Source organism: Mycteria americana, chromosome 1 (genome assembly GCF_035582795.1).
Source record: "Mycteria americana isolate JAX WOST 10 ecotype Jacksonville Zoo and Gardens chromosome 1, USCA_MyAme_1.0, whole genome shotgun sequence".
In the NCBI taxonomy this organism is placed as follows: Eukaryota; Metazoa; Chordata; class Aves; order Ciconiiformes; family Ciconiidae; genus Mycteria; species Mycteria americana.
Window position 1 is genome coordinate 57599332 of NC_134365.1, and position 23086 is coordinate 57622417.

The following is a 23086-nucleotide window of genomic DNA, read 5'->3' on the forward strand; positions in this document are numbered from 1 at the left end:
ACAGTGTAAATAGAATCTCAGTACCTTTGTTCCCTCCATTGTTAGCCTCCCCTGCTGCCTGCAATACTCATGCTGGAGTCCCTGAGCCCCGTCCTCTGCTATAGCATTTTGGCAGTGTCCCTCCTGCACCTGTGCCAGCCCCTGTGGGCACTTTGGGGGGAAGCCCTCACAGCCTCCCCATCCCCTCCTGAGCCGGCAGCCCTGCATGGGTCTGTCCACAGCTGGGGCTTTGCAGTCCCCTGGACCCAGGAAGGGGCGGGCTGGTCTGGCAGCCATGCTAGGGCATCTGCTGTGGGTCACTAAGGAAGGACCCTCAGTGCCAGGCATCTGAATGCTTTCATGGGCAGGAAGGGATGAGCCCCACTCAGGCTGGACCCACAGAGCAGTGTGTTTCAGGGTCCACACAGCCTGACTGGGAGCAGGCTGCAAACGGTCCCTGGTCCTTCAAGCACTTACAAAGTGTGGGGGAAAGTGGGAGAAAGGCTGAAAAGCCTAAGGATGGAAGGTGATGATTTACTGCAGACCCTGGTGGCTGAGATGACAAGGTCTCTAAAGCAGCTGCAGGGCAATGGAAATGGGCAGAAGGCAAGTCAGGGTGGCAGCATATTTGTCAGTGCAGCTTTGGGAGCATCCTGCCCTGGAAAACTGGGATGCCTCTCTTTCCCAAGGGAAAGCACCGGACAAGCCCCACTCTACAGCAACACCAGTGCATCTTGCATGACAACTTCTGGAAGGTGCTGAAAAGCCGTTTCTCTGGCAAAGTCCTGCTGCTGCCTCCTTCCTACCTTCCGCTACCTCTGCCTGCCCCTCTGCCCCTTTACTTTTCTCTTGCTGTGTCTACATCTCCTCTCTGCCTCTGCACTGCTCCACAGCATACACGCACAAGTCTCCTGTCCTCCCTCCCCACTGCTGCCTTTCCCCACATCCCCATTTGTCCTTTAGCATTGGCAGAGCAGAAGCCACGCTGGCTCACAGCAAGGAGGGAATATGAAAGGGACAATGACCTTTTCTGAAGCAGCCTTTGAAAAAAGGAGACGTTCCCAGAGAAGAGAAAGGAAGAGGGGCTGGGCGGTCTGGAGGAAAAGCAGGGAGGGAGAGCATTGATGAAGCAACATTCAGCCCAAACAGGCTCCCAGGGCATCAAATATGAAAAGGTTTTGCTCTTCAAGGGGAAGAAAAGCTAGAAACATTAAATATTCATGAGTGCCAGGTGTGGGCTCTGAAAGGCCTTTTCTCTTCCCCACTCACCCTCACGAGGAGACCAGGTGAAAGGAGGAAACGAAATGGCATTGGCTGTGGGCATCCAAGGAAAGATCCTCAGGAAATGATGCTCAGATAATGCTTCCCTGCAGCTCACCCATGCCCTTGGGCAAGGGGTGGGGAAGGGTGCTCGATGAGACCTCACTGGCACGGCTACTCCTGGTAGGATATCCTGTGGGAGCAAACCCATGAGCACAACAGAGATGTATTCACCACTCCAACACAGCAGCGGATGTCGGGGGCAAAGTATGTAGCAGGGATGAGAAGCGGCAGGAGGGTGAAAGGAGTGCCGGGGAGAGAGCTGCCAGAGGGAAGCACAGGGCTGAGCAAAGCCAAAAGACAAAGCAAAGTCGCTGAACTCCATCTTGGGTTTGGGCAGAGCAAATCCTCTGCCTCGACCCGGCGGCATCCAGAGGCCCTCCCTGACGAACTCTGCAGACGCTACAGTGACCATAGCTCCCTCCAGACACTTGCCATCAACCCTGATTAGCTTGGCTGTCACAGCTAAGTAGACTCGCCCGGCACGTGCCCGCCCCGGGGAAAGCGTGGCGGCGGCGGCGAGTAGCCAAGGCAGGGCTGGGGAGGAGGCAAGCTCCGGGCAGCTGGAGCCAGCCACGCAGTGCAGGTGTGCCCAGCGGCTTACCACCACCTCCCCCTGCTCCTGCTCAGCATCGCTCTGTCGCTTTGCCTTCTCTCTGCCTGCCTCTTTCCAAGAGCGAGGACCAACAGCTGAGCTGATTCACTCCCTAGCACTAATCACCCCGAGATCTGAACAGGGGACTGGCTCAGGAGAAGGTGAGAAACCCTGTTCTGTCTGGGTTCTTCTATCTCACCCACCTCCGAGGCTTTTGAGTCCTCCCCAGCTCTACAGTGAGGGACAAAGCTAATGTGTGCGAAGTCAAAAGGAGATAGTGGTTTGAGGCAATCGTTCCCTTGCTTAGAGTAAACCAGATGGAAGAGAACGTAATTCTCAGCACCCATCTTATCTGCATCATGGGCCAAGCCACCAACTGCCATTTTAACTGGAGCAAAACCAAATCTCTTCCCCATCAGCATTTGCGACTGTAGCTGGCAGGACATTTTGCAGAGTGCAGAGACTGAAGCATCGTTCTGTCTCTCAGCCAGGCCGCTTGTCCAAGTGTGCCTTCTTTCCTTCCTCCCCTGCCCCAGGACACATGGCAGTCCACCCAGCTAGCACGGGGTTGGCAGGATTTTCCTGTGCATGTTTCTTTATGGGAATTTTCAGAACTGAGGAACCATTCCAGCAGATAGATGGTATTTGTGCAGAGAGCACAGAGGGAGAGCTGCACCTTTTTTTTGTGGCCAAGCCCTGTAGTTAAAATAATCTCAGTTTGTCTGCACAGTGCAAGCTGGTGCTCCAACTTGTGGCCCTCCTCACTGATCTCTTGCTGATCTGAGGCTTAGCTCTCATTTCACACATTGCATTAATTTACATTAGCTAAAATGTGGCACCAAACTACTGCAAAGAGAAACCACTCAGCTGTGTGTGCAATAGTAGATGCACTGCCAAGTTCATCGATATTATAACCTACAGCTTCCCTCGCCACCCAGATCTTTTTCGCTTTGCTGCATTCCTCCTAACTGAGACCTCTCCTGCAAACACACGTGTCAGTGAGAGGAGCTCGACTGGAACAGCCGGTGTGCAGCTCCAGGTGCCTTCTCCTCAAGCTGCAAAGCCAGCCTCACTCATATTGCAGACCATCACCCCTTGCTTTGCACCAATGCAAGAGAGAGCACATCCAGATGACTGGCCTGACCCAGATTAAACGAACCCTGTGGAAGAACAGGTCCAGCTGACAGTACGGGGTAGTGAGAGGTCTTAAACTAGCTCTGCTGCTAAGGAAAATCTGCCCCAGACACAAATGTGAAACACTGGCCTTGTCCAGAAGTAACCAGTCTTTTCACTGATCTCTCTGTCAGGTTTCCAGAGCGTTTGTAGGATACGTTTAGGGTTGGGGGTTTTGCACTTGCAGGTTGTCAGCATGATCCATAGTTTAGGAGCACCACTCAGTTCCTCACCACCACCCCGCTCTTTCCAACAAGCAAAGCTTTCTAGCACCTCTGACTGGCTCAGACACCTCATCCAGCTCAGCCTGTTGATGACCTAACCTCCAATTATCCAAATCTTTGTCACTCCTCAGCTTGACCACAGACACAGAAAATATCAAAGCTTGACATTTCCAGCACTTATAAAGCTTCAGCCAGTACAAAAAGCTGTTGCTCATTTCCTCAGTAGCACGGGCACATCAAGCCTCGCCTCAGTGCAGTGACTTCCCTTAGGATACTGAATCAAGTTCAAGCACTAAGTGTCCTCAGTCCTTACCTTCAAAGTGCTCCTCAGCTTAAGCCTGAGGTAGCCAAAAGAGAGACTAAAGCTCCAGAAAATACCTGCTGGTCAGAGCTTCACCCTGCTGGGACAACAGAGCTCTCCAGAGTAGGTTTAAAGTGTACTGATGTAAGAGGAAGAGCTCTCTCAAGGTTGCTCCGAGGCTGTAGAAACAATTCCCTTGGGAGCCAGGGACTAGCACAGACCCCACTGCTTTTCACTTTGAGAGCAAGACGCTTACCTTAGATGGATCAGGTCAGGGCAACACGAGCATCAAAAATAAAAGGAAGAAGAGGAAAAAAATACACCACTTACCCCCCAACACACACTCAGCTAAAACAACCACCAAATGCAACCTGAGACAGACTGATTTCCTCGGGGGGGAAGAAGAGAACACAAGCACAAGGGCGCTGCATAGCCACGATGCTCAGCACACTGCCGAAGGGGGCTCAGCTGCCACAGCCAGGGCTGAATCTCAATATTCTGAATCCCTCAGAGCTTTCCTTCCTACCTGCCCATCAAATGTCATACACACATCAAGGAAATAGGCCCCTCCTAGTGAGACTTAGCATACAGAAGAGTCAGCAACCTTGAAAATTATAATTCCCTTTAGCATGGTATATAGCAACAAGTCCCACAGAGCCCTGCCCTGGCTCACACCACAAGTAGTTATCGCCACATTTCTTTGCTGGAGACCTGCAGTAAATCCTACAAAGAGGCCCAGATTCCATCACAGGGTAGTGAAGATCTCTTTATAAAGGATTTTTTAGAGAATATCAAGATGTCAAAAGCAAAAAACCAAAAACCAAAAAAAAAACCCTTGGAGAATGCTAAGAGGAATACACACCAAGGTCAGGGAAAATGATCTTCTCACCAGATCGTAAATAATGGCAAAAATGAACTGTGGCTTGAAGGGTCAGACTCTAGTATCACCTTCCAAGCCTTTCACAGAAGGCAGGTGGTCTAAACAGACCCCGTGGAGTCAGTTCAGTCCCAAGCTCTCATCAAGTCCCAAGCTCTCAGCTCAGACCCAAGCTCTCATCTCCCAAGTTCTCCCTCAGCTTTGTCCAAGGTGCACAGGACCCAGCACACAAAACAGTTCCCCCCTGATGGGCTGGAGCCCCACCAGCCCTACAGAAAGACCAGAAAACAGAGCCATGACAGGTGGAGCTGCCAGGTGCTTTGAAGAAGCAAGCCCAGAGATGAGGCCTCCTAGTTGCAGATCTGACCCCAGGGTTACACTGGCCTCAGGAATGAGGGCAAAATCTAGAGCATTTACCTTGACACCTAAATACTGACCCCTCTGGAAAAAGAGGGGCCTCGGTCCAAGCTTTGCTGTGATCCAAAAAGAAGGAGACACCTCAGCTCTGCAGCAGGCTGCACCCTATTAGGGATGCTGTGAGCCTAGCTAAGGTCCAAGGATAGCAACAGAAAGCTCATCCACCACAGGCACTCACATTCAGTGTGTGCCACCGTAGCATGGTTGGTAGCCACATAATCTGTGACATGAGCAGAAACGGACACAGGCAAAGGTCTCAGTCAGGAGCCTCCTTCTTCAGTCTCTTTCCCCATTAACCCCTTGCAAGCTTTGGGCTGTTAAGTAACCTTGTCTTTGAGAGTGATGCCAGGTATCAGATTATTTCTTAGAGAGGTGTCTCTCTGGGGGATTGCTGTCGTTCTGTTCTTTTTCCTAATACTGAACATCTAATAAGCAACACCTACTACCACCTGCTACTGTTGTTCATTCACTGATCATCTCATTTTTTCCCCATTTATCACTGCAATGATGACTGCATTCACTTTCAGTGAAAACTCTATTAAAAACATACAGTGCCAGCTTTTCTTTCAGAATTGCAGGGGTCACCCAACACCGGGGACAAAAGGTAACTCCAGTGCCATGGCTGCAAACCACTTGCCTCTGTTCTATAAATACTATTAAGTTCTTTACACATCGCTAGTGCTGTGTAAGTAGGACAGAATAATGCAAAATATTATGTAAAACAGTCTTAATGCAACTTCTGGTTAAGATTTAAGGGAGCTAATTTCCTCTTGCTGTCACTAGCATGAATCATGTTTCTTTCTACTGCAGGCAGTGACGTGACGTTAGGTGAAATGTGTGTGAAAAGGAGAATCGGGCCCGAAATAAACAAAGATCGAGAAATTTAAGGTTATGGTTGTAAATTGCCCTACCCACACACACAAAGTGTAATTTGCATTAGTGTAATATGACATTATCTTTCACCCCATAATACACTGTCATTATTGCTCACATTTCCATGGTATCCATTGCTTGATAGCTCCCATGGGACAGATTTTGAAAAACAGCTCAGCTCCCATTTAGGCAGCAAAATACGTGGCTGGGCTTTCGAGATCGCTGTGTACACTGGAGGCTGAGCTTGTTTGAACAGGCAGCAGAATTGTCACAATGGGAGCTGCGAGGCGCTGAGCATTTTTTAAATTCTGGCTGTGCAGGTTCCCTTAGAGGAGAAGGGAGAAATAAAGATTCCAGCGAAGGTCTCTTTATGACTGGTTTTTGGTTTGTTGTTTTTGTTTTTTTTTTTTTTTCCAGGCTTGCTTTACTTCCAATAACACAAACTCTGAAGTGCTGTTGCTAACTCTTGTGATTTTTATCGGGAGTCTTGGGATGTGTGGCATAAACCTTCAGGCGTGAAATCTTGCTATGACTTGACAATCTCGGATCACAGTAAAAAAAAGAGAAGAAGTTTCTATTCCTCACTACTATGGGAGAAAAAAAAAGAGGACTACAAGATCTGAGTCACAGGTCTAAAGGTCTGAAAGCCATGGGAAAAATAAAAATAATCTGTGATTTTTTTCTTTTTCCTTTTTAAAATCTCTTGGTTTTAAACCCATCTAACAACCTACAAGCACACAATTTGTGACTTTTGAATACTTGTTTATAAGAACAGTGAAATCAAGCAGACTGATTCAGAGAGGGAAAGATTATTTTCTCCCATGATGTGTAACCACGAAAAAAGGGACTAAGGAATGTATGGTACAAAACAAGGCATTACCAGGTCTACATTTCCTGCACTTCAGTGTTCCCCAGCTCCCTACATGATGCTACACTAACACAGGGATATAATTTTCTTTTTGTTTTGGTTTGGTTTTTTTCTCCCAAATTTACTTTGATTACCCATTTAAACACGTGGCAATATATTGCACACTGTGGAACGCACATGAAAAACAGCACTGAGATCAGACAACAAGTAAATAAAATTGGAGCCTGTCTTCAGTGACTGAAGACTTCCTCCAGGACTACAAGATGTGGGTCTGTTACAGCCCACTTAGTTTGTTAAAAAGCCCCAGAGAAGCATTGATTTGCAAACCCATCCAGCGTATTTATCTGAGAGTCAATAGACTTTCTTTATACTAGTCCTTGCCCTTGTTTTGGTTTTGATTTCCTCCCCTTCTCTCCCTCCCTCCACCCCCACTTTCTCTGCGTTATCCGACACAGAGGTGCCTCACGCCTTCGTGTGCTGTGCCTGGCAAATCCTGCCACTTGCCTCCTGTGCATTTCTCCTTCAAGCCCGGCTCTGTCTCTTCTCTCCTCTTTATTGATCCTCACACTGCTCTGCTCCCCCTTGCACTGTTTCCCTGTATCCTGAACACACCTGTCTGATTTAGGTCCCAACTGACTTGATAGAGAGCTGCACATACAGGAAAGTGCAGCTCTGAGTTACACTTCCATCTCCAATCTGCCCCCCTCCCCGAGGCAAGACATCCTTTAACGGCCTGCTCTGAGCATAAATCACATTGCACTCTTCCGTGCTTTGCTCCCTGGCTAGGAGATTGGGTTGGGAAGGGAGGATATAGACTGAACTTGACCTGTTGGTCGAGTCCGTCCCCCGTTGGCTTTTCTCCATCCTTTCACTGCCTGCCTGCCTGCCTGGGACAGAGCCTACAGAAAGCTGGCAGCTTTGTCTTTGAATGCATTTGAGTCACACATAGCCTGACCAGGGAATGAAAAGGGCTTTTTGACCTCTTAACTTTTGTGTATGGATGCTGCGAGAGAACACCGCTCTTGTCCCTGTACTAACCTGCTCAGGACTGTGGCTGCATCCTCTGTGTGTGTACACATTTGCACATGGTTGTAATTATGGTTTATGTGTCACTGAGATGTGATAACAAATATTTACAGAGCAGTTTATATGAAGAACTGTGGATAGGGTAAGTTTAAATATTTGGAAAATACAACAATATCTGAGTTTCAGTTATCGCTTCACAAATAAAGCCATGAGGGGGAAAAAATGTACTTCCAAAAGAGTCAAACGGAAGAGTACATTTTTGAAAGGGAATCAGTGTTGGAAGAGAACAAGCAAGTGGCAGTCCCCTTTCAGAAAGACTGAGGCATCTGAAGCAAAGACCCTGTAGGGGGGGTTTTAGAAGAGGAATCTCATAATCCCTTTGCATTTCCAACTGCTAGGGCAGGACTGTGCCTGTCAAATGCGCTTGCTTTTTGTCTGATCTAGCTGTAAATGAGACTGTTTTATAGCCTAATATATCTCAGTCAGAAGCTAATTTCACACATGCTCATCAGTGAAATTAGTTCTTCAAAAACACATTTAGAGAAGTAAATGTCATCGCTTTTCCCCCGTGCCAAGTGTGGGGTTCATAGCCATACCACTCTGTCTTAGACACTGTTACAGCACCAAACACAGGTAGCTCAGTGTGGAATACAAATTTAAGGCAGACATATAAATACAAAACATCTGCTTTTTCCATTCCAGGGTTCAGCCGCTTCAGACTACTTTTATATTGGTGCTTTGATCTAGTGAGCTGAACACAGGGCTAAGAGTTAGGAGATATCAGTTGTATTCCTAAGTCTGCTGGTGACACTCACTGGGTCTCGTTCACCTGGTCTGAAATATGAGAAAGATTAAACTAACAAGCCTTGGTTTATATCTCTCAGATCTGTAGAAGAAAAGTAGAAAACTCCAGTCTATTTGGACCCATGGAGCTACTATAATAATAATAATTAATAAAGAAAAATGGAGCTAGACCAAGATTTTCCTACACAGCACTTTTACCAGCAAAAAATGCTATTTCATTGAAATGGAAACACTTCAGTGTTGTGATAGTTATTGAAACATCATTTAGGAAAAAAGAAAAGGAGGACAAGAGGAGAGGAAAGCATTTTTATACTAGAATGGCATGGTTGAGGTTTTTTGATTTTTAAACTTCTTTGTCATGACAAAGTATAGGAAAAAAATCAAAAAGCCAAACAAACCACCTAACATTAGGCAGAATAAAACCATATTAAAATGGATGGGAAATGCTTATTGTTGTTCTGACTGAGAAAAAAACACATTTAGAAAGAGCAGAACTTCCCACAAATCTGAAATTCTATTTCCTGCACAGCTAGTAATAAGAATATAACATTATATTTCTAATGCCTATACCCCCACATAAGTATTACTGCACTTACACACCAAGTATAAGCACATGTATACACTTTCTATTCAATAAAGTTGCTATGCAACACTCTGCAACAGACTCCTTCACTTCCGTACAGTGTGCTCAGCTGAAGTAATCTGCTTCCAAATAATGAATCGGTTACTAAATTGTAAGTGGAAACTGGAAGACATCAAACATAATGCAAAGACTCTTCTTTGCATAAGACCAATGTGACAAGAAAGAGTAAACTGAAGAAACATACTCTGCTCCAATGTCAAAAAAACGTAATAACAGAAGTGAAAGAAATTCAAATGATCAGAAATGACTACAGACTCCCTGCTCAAAAGCAGGCAGAAATAAAACAAAACCAGCCTCCCCCCCAAACCTTGTGCCTTGCCATGAGAAGAAGGGATGAAAGAGCTAGCAGAAACAGCAGTGTTTCACCTAGCAACCTGCCACACAATCGCATGAGGATAATAACAACAAATGGATGCAGAATTTCACCCCAAGCCCAGGACACAGACATGCCCAGAGCAGAAAGCAGCTACCTCTGACAGAGACCTGGAGGGTATTTTTTACCTCTTTACACTTGTTCCGGGACTCTCGGGGCTTGTCACACCAGCTCACCACCATGGAATTGAATCACATGGTAATAGGACGAGAACGATCTCTAATTTTTTGTTTCATGCATTTTCAAACAAAACCCCAAAAGGCAGCATTCCTGGGGCTGCAGTCAGGAATGCAAGAGAGAAGCAGGAATACTAATGAAGGTGTGATATGTATTACAAAACTAGGGCGCCTCATGTTTTCTCTAGTACACTTCAAAGATGACATGCGAATGGAGGAATGATCAGGTGAGGCAGAGCCACACACTTTGTCATCCAAAAGTGAAATCCAAAATGGTCAGTAGCACATCCTGCTGAGAATTGCAAGAAATGCAATCAATTGCTCATAACCAGTAGCTAAAGATCAGCTCTAACCCTGAAGCAAGGAGGTTTGAAATCTAGAAGTGTCTCAACATGAACTCTCATCCCTTGGACAATCCCATTTTACTTACTTTACTTACACAGTGCCTCTTACTTGATTTGGGGCTGGAAGGACTTCCTGTGGCAGCAAGATTTTACAGCCTAATTATGAACTGGGTGGAGAACGTCTTTCCTTAATGGATATTTGCCACCTTTTGGTTACACTGGATGTCCCTTTCTTCTTCTGTCACAATTCAAGGAGGAGAGTCTATGTGTCCTTTACACTATACATAATGAGTATGGCACACACAAATAGCATTTGTCAGCTCCTTGTGGGATATTGTTTCAAAGCCTCACAAGTCTCACTGTAAGGAAGGGCTTTCAGTAACATGTTAAGAATGAACACAAGTAAGCAGAATTTAGACATATCCAATTTGGGCATTTAAACTTCAGCCTTGCCCACCTGCCAAGAATATAAAATAAGTTTATTTAATTTATTTAACAAGTGATACTTTTTCCTCTACCATGTCGCTACTGTTTCCTTAGAGTCATTCTGAATTTCCTCCCTCCTAATTTTCTGGCATCGCTTCTTTTTTTGCTTCACATAGTATGAAATTTCTCTTAAATTTCTCCAGAAATGTCTTACTTCAGTATGTGGACTTTTCAAATGCTGACTGATTATTAGAGTGTTACTGTTCTTTGGGCGCTAAATAATCTACCCGGACAGACCACATCAGCACTCTTCCACTTATGCAGTAATCACTTAGGTTCTTAATCACTTTGTCCATTCTCCTGATAATAAACTGCCATTATTCAGTCCACACGGCCAGACTCCTCTGTGAAAATCAGTCCCTAGCTGGGTGCCCACGTGGAAGCCTTTGAAATGGCCACCAGTGAATGCTGGGCCACATTGCCCCATCGCAGCCTTCTGAACATGGCCAAATATCTGCCTTTGGGATTAACCCCCCTGCCCCTCCCCAAATATCTCATGCTCCCACCAAGACCTCAATCTCCCTCTGCCTCGCACTGTGTTATTCCCCTCTGTCTTTTCTTTGCTAGCACCTGCAACTCCTCCAGCTTTGTATCATCAGTACATCTCACTAATAGACTTTCCTCTTGCTTCAAATCAGTAATGAAGAACTTTAAAAAGACATTAAAAAAAGATTTGTGGCCAAAGGTCTCATTAATTATGTTTGCTGTACCCCACTAGGCACCTTCTTCCAACGCAGCTCATTCCCATTTATCACAAGCCTTTGTTTACAGCCTTTTCACCAGTTTTCAACCCTCAAGTCAGTGCTTCCTCTCCCAGGGAATCTGATTTTTCTTTTTTTTTTAAATTAATGGCAGGATGTCTTTCTTCCAAAACGTTCTCTGCATATAACCACAGGTTTATGTAGCAAGAAAGATACATAAAGGTTTAACCACAGAGTGGAAATTAAAACTGCATCAATTCTATGCAGGTAAAGTTTTATATTGATAGAAGGAGCAGACAGGCAGCATCACGGCCGGGACAGTCAGGGGAAATTCAACTGCCTGTGCCCTGCAAAGGTCAGGCGAGATGATCAAAAGCATCCCTGGTGCCTCCGCATGGATGGAGCGGGTCCCTGGTGGGCCAGTTCTGATGCTGCTCACACCGCTCCTCCCTGGGGCTAGCACGGGAGCGACTCCGGCTGTTCCGGGAGATAAACAGGAATAAAACAAGGCCTCGACTTTTTGTCAGTCAAGTTTTGCTCCTGACCACTGCTGTCCAGCAATTAACATGGCAGATGTCGGCAGGAGTCAACTGGATATCATTCAAGATGTTCCCACTTGCCACCAAGGTTAAGTCTACCCTGATAACAGGGATCATCCTCAAAGTGGTCTTTGAGCACAGACTCATGGGACTCCTTATGAAGCAGGGACAAAAGGGGGCTGCATAACATGAGGATGGTGCTGCCCTCATGCAGCCAGCCGTACGCTTCACGGAAGGGGAGAGCATGCCATGCATGACCTCCAGGCCACCTCCTCACAGAAGAGATGTCCGTGTCGTCCCCCCTGCTGCAGTGCATGCCCAGAGCCAGGACCATGGCTGGCTCCCAGCCCTCTCCTCTCTGGAAAAGGGGCAGAGAGATGGAAGCAGGCTGGGGAAGTTGTTCTGCTGACAGTCGATAGCCAAAAGGTTGTTCTTGGCTCCCATCTTTATCACCCCATGACAGACCTGTTATATGCCTGGGTGCACGCTCAGTGCCCAAACCAGATGCTCCTCTGCCTGGCACCCTCCTGCCATGTTGGGCTCACAGGACTGTGCCTCAGTTCCTCCATCACACCTTTCAGCACCCTCTGTCCCTGGCTGTTGCCCAGAGATAAAAATACACCCGGGAAGAGGGGCAAGACCCCCTTCTAGAAGGGCTTTGCATGGAGCCAGAGACCCTGAAATCCACCTCCATAGCATGTTCAGGAAATAGGCGGCATCGTGAAACTGACTTCGACACAAGGAAAAACATATGATGCAGACTGGGAGGTCGACTGTGCAAACTTCCTCAGATCTGGAAAAGAAAAAGATGCCTGAGCTCAAGAGAAGGGTCAGGAGAGTTATGGCAAGGTCTTAGCCACTGCAGACAGCCTGATTAGGGAGATTATGGGGAAGAACAAAGAGACATCCCTGCCATTCTAGAAGACAGAAAAACTTGTGGAAGAAACGCATAATGTCTCACAGGGCTGCATGTGGCAGCGGCTGCCTTTGCACAGGGGATAGCTGGAAACATTGGAGTGACACAGCAGACTGAGTTCAGTGCTCTTGCAAACCCCTGACCCCAACAGCATGCAACCAGCCCGATGGTTCACTTCCATCCACCCGGATACAACTGCTGCGAAGCCTGAGCCACTTCCATCGATGTTTTCTGCAGTTAAATAGCAACGGCAACGCCTGCTTACTCGCTCCAGGGTTGCAGGGAGAACAACGCTGACTTGAGTAAAAAAAAAAAAGAGAGGCAGAGGAAGGGAAGAAGAGGGAAGAAACAGTTCAGCACCAATAAAAGCTGCAAAGCACAGCAAAGAGGTTGGTCTTGTCCCCATCCTCTGGGAAGGGAGGAGGCGAGGGCTGTGGAGGGGCCACCAGTATAGAGCAGGTGGGAGCAGCGCGTGTGTGTGGCACATGCCCCAGGGCTGCAGCTCGCATCTCAGGGCTGCAGCACCTCTCTGGTTTGCATGCAGACCTGAGCTGGGGAATGTGTCTCAGACCTGAACAGTGCCAGCGAGCAGCAGTTCGGCTGCTGACACATCCAGGCTCGCACGCAGCCCCAGCAGCCCTATGCCCAGCGGCGCTCAGCCTGGCTCATACACACACGCCAGCTCGCAGGGGGGATAGTCGGCACAAAAGAGGGAGTACAAAGCACAGGGTGAGGAGGAGAGACAAAATAGCTGGTACTACACGCCCCTAAGCTGTAATGGCATGAAAATGTTTCAGATGAGAGGATCTGGAAGAGCACGTGAAAGCCTGAGCAAACCAATTCTCCCTGCTTCCACCAGCTCACCCCTCTCCAGACCTCACACACATCCCTTTTTGAGACTGCAGATGTTATCAAACCTGCGATATCCTTCAGTTAGAGCAAGAAAAAACCCTTTCCTTTACTGCACATTTTTCAGCTTCAGCTCCTTAGCCATCAGCATGGCCCTGCAGGAAGGATGACCAGGGCAGATACGCTGGGAGACTGTAGCTTTCCAGCCCATCCAACACCACCTCTTGGCCCCATGATGGGGAAAAGCCTGCACACACTGCAGCAGCCTCCACTCAGTTTGCACCTGAACCCAGCCTGGAAAACACCACCACATACATCCTTACTGATCACATATTCCTCACAACCCAAGCTGAGCAGGTGTGAAATGGAAGCATGACTTACTAGGCACACGGTTTATAGCTTTCAGAGGTCTCAGGACACGGACAGTACGGATCGCAGACAAGTTAATGTTTTGGAGATCCAGGGAGTACTCCACCATCCTGCAGAAGAGGAGAGAGAAAAAGAAAGTTTAAAAGAATCCAAAATCTTGGCTTGAGTCAAAAAGAGTCATCGTTTCTTCATTGAAAGGTTTCTGGAAGTCACGGGGACAAAACCTGAGTCTTTGGGAGCAAAGCTGAAGTCTCTGGGAGCCCTCCAGGAGCAGGACTGGACCTCATGGCTCCCCTGTGCAGAAAACACAGCCTGTCTGTGGGACAGCAGCAAGGCAGTGAGTGGTGAGAGCATGCCATGAGGACGCAGGCCTGGAGCTGCGATAACACTTACCTGCTGCGACCGTCAGGAGGGAAAGGAGCTGCAAGAAGATGCCCCAATGAGGAGCGTGTGCTCTGGGCAAGGGCAAACACACGGGGTGGACATTTCCCACGAGGCCAGGAGGAGGGGGGCTGCATAGCTGGTTCTGCTGAGTGTTACCTGCAGCTCAGGGCGGTGCTCCCCATGTTCCCCTCACCTCACAGTGCAGGATGATGTACCTGGAGGTGGCTTCAGCTAACCTGTTTTACCTCACATAGAAGCAAACTCTCTACTTAAAGGGGTAGCTGCTTCGGCTAGGTGGGAAGGTTTCTCCCATAGCTGTGAATCACTCCTTTCTGACACCAACCAAAAGGGGAAAAGTCTAATTTTAGGACATATGCTAGACCTTAGCTTTCCCAGTCCAACAGCATGCTCCCTATATAACCTCAAAGTGCAAATAGCTATGACTAACGCATTGGCTTTGCTGCAAGAGCAGCAGGTGCAGGTGAAAAAAAGTGACCTGGCCCAGCATCCCTTAGCCAGTGCTCCCCTCCTTGCCCAGTATGGCAAATGTCCAGTAACTTGCCTGCCTCTTGGAAAGCACGGCGAGGAACTGGATTATACTAACCATTCACCCTGGCCAGCAATTTTCACCTGAGGATCTCAAAGCATTTTGCATGTTTTAGTGAACATAGGTGCATGAGGCCTCTAGGAAGACATGGGCTGTTGTCACCAGCTTCCCCAGGATGACCCTGATATGCAGAGGGGATCAAGAGGGTGACAAAGTTGGCAGGAGAAAGAGCAGCAGTGTCAGGATAGGAACTGCTTCTCCTGAATCTCTTCTCAGGTGTGAATAACAAAGCTACAAAAAGCTCCCTTTTCCTTCCAACATGCTCAAGAGACAGGGAGGGAACAGGGAATACAGACTTTTGTTACTGTACCCCTTCTTAAACCAAAAACATCACAATTTATATAGAAAGACCCACAAGTCAATAGTCCAGTAGCTTAAAGTCCACCCAAATCCCTCTGCCCAGGAACCACTGAGGAGTGAATCAGAGAGCCTATGTGAGACGTTGAGAAGGAAATGGGGCACAGCCAGCCGGTAAGAAATATCAGGGAGAGGACTTCAGTGAAACTTCAGTGAAACAGACTGATCCTTCCATCGATCACCCTCTTCACTCAAAAGGACCTTGAAGAGCAAATGCCTAGTTATCTGTCTACACCTTTCACAAAAGGGACTTGTCAGAGTGATAGATTTTCAAACACAATGGGGTAAACCTGTCGAAGTGTTGTGATTATTCTCTCTCATGCTCTCTTTCTTTCTCTCTCTCGTTCCTTTCACTCTGTTCTTGCATGCACTTTTAGGGTAATTGCACGAAATAATTCTTCCTCTGAAATGCAGTGGCATTCATTTACCTCCCCGGAGCTGTCAGTTCCACATACACTGAGAGCAGAAGGAGAGAGGAGGGATTTCATACAGATAATCAAAATATTCACACCCCCAAAAAAATGCAACCCAAAAAAACCTCCACCCCAAACCAAGCAGCAATACTTAGCCTACAGAAAGCATTAATGACAGACACAGGCTTGGGATCCAGTCAGATGAAACTGAGAATTTTGTATAAAGGAGGAAAACCAAACACTGATATAAACGCACAGACATGGGGCATTGTACAAAGGAAATAACTGTGTGGTGCAGATGAACACAGTGCAAAGGGCCTTGAGTAAGCACTGATCAACATTGCTCCAAAAGCATAAAGTAAGATTGCCTCATCAGTGTGTTGTCGTTCCAGAATTAGGCAAATCTGCTGAAATCTTGGAACTACGGTTACGGGCAAAGCACCACATAGACGTGGCTGTATTGCTCCCAGGACGTGGGCTAACATCTCTTCACAGCACAGAGACCTGACACGTAGAGGCAGCTTCATGACTGAAGGAGTCCCTGCACTGCAGCTTATTATAGGAGGTAGGTATATGCACAGAAACAAAAAGGTCTCCAAGCTTGGTGAAGTCCCACAGAACATCCTTTACTCCCCTACAAAAGCATGTCCCCTAGAGCACTGGGTTGAGGTCAGACCTCTGAAGACAAAAAAATTATTTTTGAGCAGTAGCAGAACAACCTGAAACACACTCTGTCAGGTGCCAAATAAGCAAATAGCCCCAAAATACATCTAATTTCGAAAAGTGGTCTTTTCTGAACTACAAGTGACCAGATGAGAAGTCCTGAAAAACACCGTGACCCGCACAGAAACTGAACATAGGGGAACAGCAGAGCTAGGGCTGAGATGAAATCAGCGGGCAGAGGCTGTAGTCTAACATAACACGGGATAACAAGGTGACGTCTTTTCTTAGACTTAGCCATGCAAAATTCATTTAAAAATAGAACCTCTGTTTACAAACCATTCAAGTTTTGTCCTCTCGTGGCTACAGCCACATTGTTGGCATTATAATGGGAGTCACCTTAACCAGATACACATTGCTGCACTCTCCTAGGTGGAATGAGCTTTCCACCTATATGGTACAGTCCACGTGTCACTAGAAAAGTAATCTTCAAAGTAGTGAGCACAGGTCCCTTTGGAGCAAGACGAATGCTACCCTAGCTGCTACTGTGCTGTTCCTACAGCCAGCGAGGCAGTCTCCTGCAGCCCTCAGTGGCTGCAGATTTGCTGTGATTACATTCCAGTTTAGCTAGGAAAAAAACGCCCAACAGTCAATCACTGCCAATGAAAACAGCAGGCTACTCCCAAGGATGGGTCAGAGAAGGGTAACTTAAATTTTTCAGAGAGCAACTTCTAACAAAAATGAGCTGAGTCCTAGCAGGCCCCAGGACTTCAACTTGCTTAGCAGACCCCTTCTGCCTATGGTTCTTCCTGAGGCCTCCTGGTCTTGGCTGTAATAACAGAGACACATCCAGGATGCTTAAATCCCTGCGGATAAGTTATGCCTATTGTAGTCATGTAAATCATATCCAAAACAACTCCAACACAATTCCAGTGCAATTTTGCATTAGGGCTGCTTGTTCTCTCCTTTTCGTTCCTAGTGATGGCTTTAGCAGCAGCTTATGTTCACACTTCTCTTTGCAAAAGGGTAGCATGTCCATACCATGATGGACTGCAGGTGACTGGGGTGAATTGAAATTCCACTGATTAACAGAAAAAAAAAAAATTCTGTCTAGGTAAAACCAACGAATCTAAATGTTGCCTCCTTTCTCTAATGAAATGGGATTTCTAATGCTGGAGTCTCTGGGCATCTGCAGCATTTCAGGGATTGCCAGCACAGCTGTTTTTGCTCTTATCTTTCTCCAGCCAGCCTTGCTCCTCACTGCCTGGAAACCCTACACACGTAACCCCTCTAGGTTTGGGCTGTACCTGGTCTCCTACTGCCACATGTGGAGGTGGTGACAGGTTGACAGAGAGTCAAAAGAGCATGTCACAAAAAGTGATCAGACAGAAACCGGCAGCAGATTTATGTCAGGAGGTTCACATTTTCCCATGTCTGTGTCTCAAGACCTAGTGATGGTGGATTAGGTGCACAGTGCTTATTTGGACTCTCAGGCAGGCACCCAACCTTCAATGCTTGGATCCTTATCACACCAGCAACCTGGGAACCATATGTTTGCTGGGTGTTCATAAACCAAGAGCAGGGAAACGTTAAAGCTAGTACAAAACAGTTGCCTCCTTATTACACTCCAGGAGCTTTCCAGGCTCCTTTGCTTTGTGGCAGCTCGTTGCCATGGGCAAGGGTAGCCCCCATGACCTGACTGCCCTTCATCTACTTCTCCCCTCTTTCTTGGCTGCTTTAAGCACATCTTCTTTGTAAAAGCTTTAGTTTCTTTAAGGTCCAGGGGCAGTCAGACAAAGTCTAGGAAGTGAAAAAAAAAAAGCCTGTGCTGGTTGTGAGCTGTCCTTTCCCCTTATCATGATGGGGCAGGGGGGGAACACATCTCTCCCAAGGGAAACAGCAGCTCATTTCTGGCACCGCTAAAGTATTTTGCGGCCTCCGGTGTGGGTGGGTGAGTGCAGGGACAGGTTAGGAAGCTGGAACTATGCTAAATAAGAGAGAAACTCCTGATCTATGATGGAATTTGAGCACTGAGCTGTCAAGATAATTGAATTCATACAGTAATTCTTCTTTCCTCGCTAGAGATTTTCTTCTTTAAAACTTTCCACATTAAACTCTTCTGGAAGGAGAGGGGATTGACGCATGCACCATCCCCATGCCATAGGGCTCAAGGTTGATGCAAGGTGGGAACACTGCCAGTGTGAGAAATGGGACAGGGCAGCATGCATGGGGTTCATCCTGCAGAAGCAGGGGGGATGCTGGCAGGGAACGCCTCTCCACTCGAGCTTTGCCTCCCTCCCCACTCTCAAGGTATCCCGCCTCCTCCCTACCCCCTCTCTCTCCTTACATCCCTCTGACTCATGCCCACCTGCAACGTTTCCACATCTCATTTTAACCTTCCTCCTTAACTTCCAGTTTTTCCATTTGCCCCTTGCCTTTCCTTCATCTTTTTCCACTTTGCCTCATATCCTTCAATTCCATTCCCAATCCTTTCTTTCCTCTTCCATCTTCCTCTTTATTCCTTTTGTCCCTTTCCCTACTGATCATCTTCCTGCTTCCTCCTTTGACTTAGTCTCTGCCTTCCTGATAAACATTAGCCTATGCCCAGGTAAGTTTGCTCAGCTGAACATGCAAGAGACCTGGAGTTTAACAGAGACAAGACCAAGCTAGCATGGGGAACAAGTGAACAATTTGTTAGCATATTGACTCTGTCCAGAAAGCGCCTGGTCTGGTGTACCTCCATCCCATGCCAAGCCACTGGAGCGGACAGAGAGCACACGGGGACAAGGGGGCATGCAAACCACCAGCATCGCAAACCTTCACCGCTCATGAGGTCTCAACAACAGCAGAATAGCTTCATCAGCTACAGCTTGGCACTTCTTTTGCTCCTCTGCACCTGTGAGCTCAAGAGTGGGCTCAGATCTGTCTTGGCACTTTCGGCTTCTCCAGCAGCAATGAAATTCGGGAGAGAAAAGCAATGCTCATTGCCCAACAGCAGAAATGCATGGCCAGCATGGCTCTGTGCCAGGCACGGGAGAGCAGACTGACCAGCAGGATGGAGGAATAAAAATGAAGACTATTTTAAATAGACATAGCGAGAATATGAAAACCATGTAAGGAGTCTAGAAAATTCAGACTTTATCTTGCTGTATGTGTAACCCAAGATAATGTACTTACACTATGCCTGACTAGCAGCTTTCTCGCAATTACATTCAATGAAATCCATGATTAAAACAATTCAAACACTACCATTTACCTCTTCATATTTACATCTCCTTATACCTTTATTAAATACTTATTAACTTTCCTAATCTTAGCTCCTGAACTTCTATTTGCTGAAAATTAGCAGCCAAGAAATAATATTTAAAATGTATTCTGGAAGCATTAATGAAAAATGCCAAGGCAGTGTTTTTCTTATGACACAAAGCCAATATGTTTTTGTCAAATTCAAAAGCTGTCTAATTCCCCTTCTCTGATAGGGGTTTTCAATTGAAATCTAATTAACTGCAGTCTAATCAATTCATATTTCCTTGTCAAATAAATTTGGGTTTAGCACTAAAGCTGGAAACTTCGTGGCTGTGACTTCCTAGCTGTAATTTCAGGCTTGCTATGAGTTTCTGTGCAAAGTGAAGCTTTTGCTGCCTGTGGACTTTTATTTGGTCTTTGCATCTATGAGCACCTGGGGTGACCAAGACAGAAGATTGTTTTGTTGCTCTCTGCTCCAAATTCCTTCAGTTTCCCAGCTATGTCAGGGGTCTAAGCCTGATGTGTACCTATGCCATGACTAGATGTGATTTAACCAATGTCTTCTGTGTACAAGAATATGCCTTTCTGTCCTCGGCTCCTTGATTTGGCCATCAAATTCCACAAACTGGAATTTCTACCACTTCAAAGATCCAGAAGATAGGAGTCACAGGGAAAATATAAGACTAAGTCTGCCAGTTTTCCCTGTCTGAATTTTTAATTCAGATATTGGCACCAAAAGTTGGAGCTGACGTCTCTCCAGTTACCAAGGTGTCCATCCCCCTGATATGTGAGCCATGTGTCAGCCATCCCACAGCTCAAATCTCCCACCTGCAGTTTGTGGGGGGGTGGTGGGAGACTGATTTACCTCTAAATCCTCCCACCTCTGTAGTACAGACCAGGATGAGAGGAAGGTCTCACTGCCTCTGCTCTGGCTTCAAAGACTGTGGCTACTACGCAAAGAATGAGCAAAGCTGGTCCTCTTACTAGACAATGTACTCCAATGGTCCTGTATCTCCCCTCTTATATTAGTGAGCTGTTCTGATGAAAGGAAATTAAAAAACACGTGCATTGCTAGATCCACCCAGTCCTCACCCTCTGTGGCCAGAGATGTAGCAGTGGGCAGGGGATGTGGAGAACGGGGCAGGCTCCCCCAGCAGCTCTATTAGATGAATCTGTGGTGTGCAAAAAAGGGAGGACAGGCAGCAAAATCCACTTACTGGTGCCCACAACTGCCTGGATACTGGGGACCATCAGCACTGGAGCAACAGCAAGGAGGCAGGAGGAAGAGCACACAGACGAACAGCTAGAGTGTGGGGCATGTGTGGCATTCAAGACACCTCCTATCAGCCCTTGCTAAGGCTGGACATGCCCTAGCTTGTACGCAACGGGAGCTGTAAGCAGGCAGGCACCGGTAAGGGATGAATCCAACCTCTTGCAAACCCATCTGGAGACATCAGAAGCAGAGCCAGAAGACTTTGACAAGGCCTGCCCAGATGCTGGGCAAGAGAGGAGGGCTACTGCTTCCATCCTGAGTCTGCAGCTACAGGATGCACACATACCAGTGGAGAGAAAAAACACACAGCACATGCAAACAGGCTACTTGCCAGTCCCAGGACTGCAGGGCTCCTGAGCAGGACCTATTTTTTAAGATTTCTGCACCATGCCAGCCCTTTGGCTCTACAGCTGGAGCCACATCCTTACTTGCCCCCAAAGGTCCCAGTGGCTATGGCAGAAATTAAAGACTCTTTCTAGGTGTCCCCTTTTCCCTGCTCAGAGAGTTGTGTTGTGGCCCATGCCCCCATTTCCTTCGCTTGCTCACAGCTGCAAGAAGGCACAACCTTTACCGGTACATCGGGAATGGGCAGGGGCTTCAGACAGCACGGGGCACCAGCCCACATGGGGTGTGCTAAGCACATGCAGCCCCGCAGTCACATCAGGGCTGCATTCACCTATGGACTCCTCCTTAAAAATGTTGTCTTCACAGATGCTCTGGCTCCCAAATGATGAGTTATTTGGACCTGATCTTTTGCTACATGGACATAGGTTGCTCCGTGCTGCAGGAAGCATAGGGCTGCCAGGCAGCCCCCAGCACTGAACCTGCTATCAGCTCGCTTGATATATACTTGAAGAGCAAGCCGTGCAGGCATTTGCACACATTTTGCACAGTTTGGTGCCTCTGGGGCCAGGCTTCAAAATGCACCTTAAATAGATGAGCCGAACTCCTTTCAACACCTACCGTAGAAAGGATGGAATAACATCATATGGGATGTGGCCAGACATTACACAGTAGGCCTCTAAATTGCTCTGCAAACCACGGTGTACTCAGCTAAATAGTCCTGCTTATCTCTTTCAAAGTTAGAGCTCATCACGCTGCAAAAAACCAACTCTCTGCTGACATAAAAGCTGAAAGATAGAAGTCAAGAAAAAAAAAATCCCTTGCTAGTAAAACAAGGACTGCAAAAATTACGTCCTTTTTTCCCCCTTTATTAAAAAAATAAATAATTAAAGATGCTATAATTCATTTAGTAAAAAGTAAGACATTTCTTCAGGGAGTGATAGATCAATTACAAATTACACGGTCAGATCCAGAGCTGTGATGCTTAGTATTCTTAAAAAAATAACCTGCAACTGTCCCCCCCAGTACAAAACATTTTTTTTTTAACCTTTTTTTTTTTTTTTAATTGCTCTGTGAGCAAGAGCTGCTGAAAGCTTCCAGAGCCTGTGAGACTGGTCCCTTGCTGCCTGGAATGTGATTATTTCACACCCCTGAACACTCAGATATCTCTCCAAACTGTGTACTAAGAGAAAACGTCAGAGTTTCTTAATAGTTTTGGAGACATGATATGAAAAGACATAAGCAGGTTTTCACACTGTGATAAGAAAGCCAGAGGGACTCGCCAAGCTCAGATGACTGAAGACGAGTGACGGGGACTCACTTTTGAAAACCAGGAGTCTGAACACAGGCTCTGAGCTCTGTATTTCATTGCTTGGGGTGGGGGAAAGGAAAAAAAGGGTGTCTGTATTTTGGTCCTCCGAGCCTGCTGGTGTTGCCTTTTTTTTTTTTTTTAAATAAAGCTAAAGATTCACATGGTAGGGAATTAGCTTTTAAGGAGGCAAAAAATCAGAGGCAATAATTGAGAACTACACATAACACGTGCAGGGTAACACTGCCTCCTTGTTTTTATTCTTCTCTGGTGTGATTCATTTCATTTTGATGACTGCTTTCATTTCAATATGTTGCACATCTATGGATAGTTGTACTAGGAGAAAGCAAATGAAATAATTAGTATCATTAAGGAGGAAAAAGTAAGTGCGTGTTGGGGGGGAGGGCTGTGCTTCTGATATTTCTGCCTTTGGTTAAGATGCTATTTAGCCTGCTGCTTGCTGGTTTCCATCTTTATCTGATCACTGCTTGAAACACCTAATTGCTGTATTTATTACAGTTTTCTTTAACTTGCCATAATTTTATAGAAACTTTCATTTGGCATCGACAATTAGCTAACTAGGATTTTCTGAGCATTCTGCTGTTTACACTGCTGCTAATAAGTATTTAATGGTCTGAGATT

General features: G+C 46.7%; 1 protein-coding gene across 2 annotated transcripts in view; it reads right to left on the minus strand.

The window, feature by feature from the left end:
* CACNA1I (calcium voltage-gated channel subunit alpha1 I) overlaps positions 1 to 23086 on the minus strand; it is a 160144-nt gene that overhangs the window by 56222 nt on the left and 80836 nt on the right. For both annotated transcript variants that reach the window (XM_075491670.1, XM_075491671.1), the window contains exon 4: positions 13866 to 13963. In XM_075491670.1, the coding sequence (XP_075347785.1) occupies positions 13866 to 13963 (98 nt within the window). The remainder of the gene's footprint in view (positions 1 to 13865; positions 13964 to 23086) is intronic.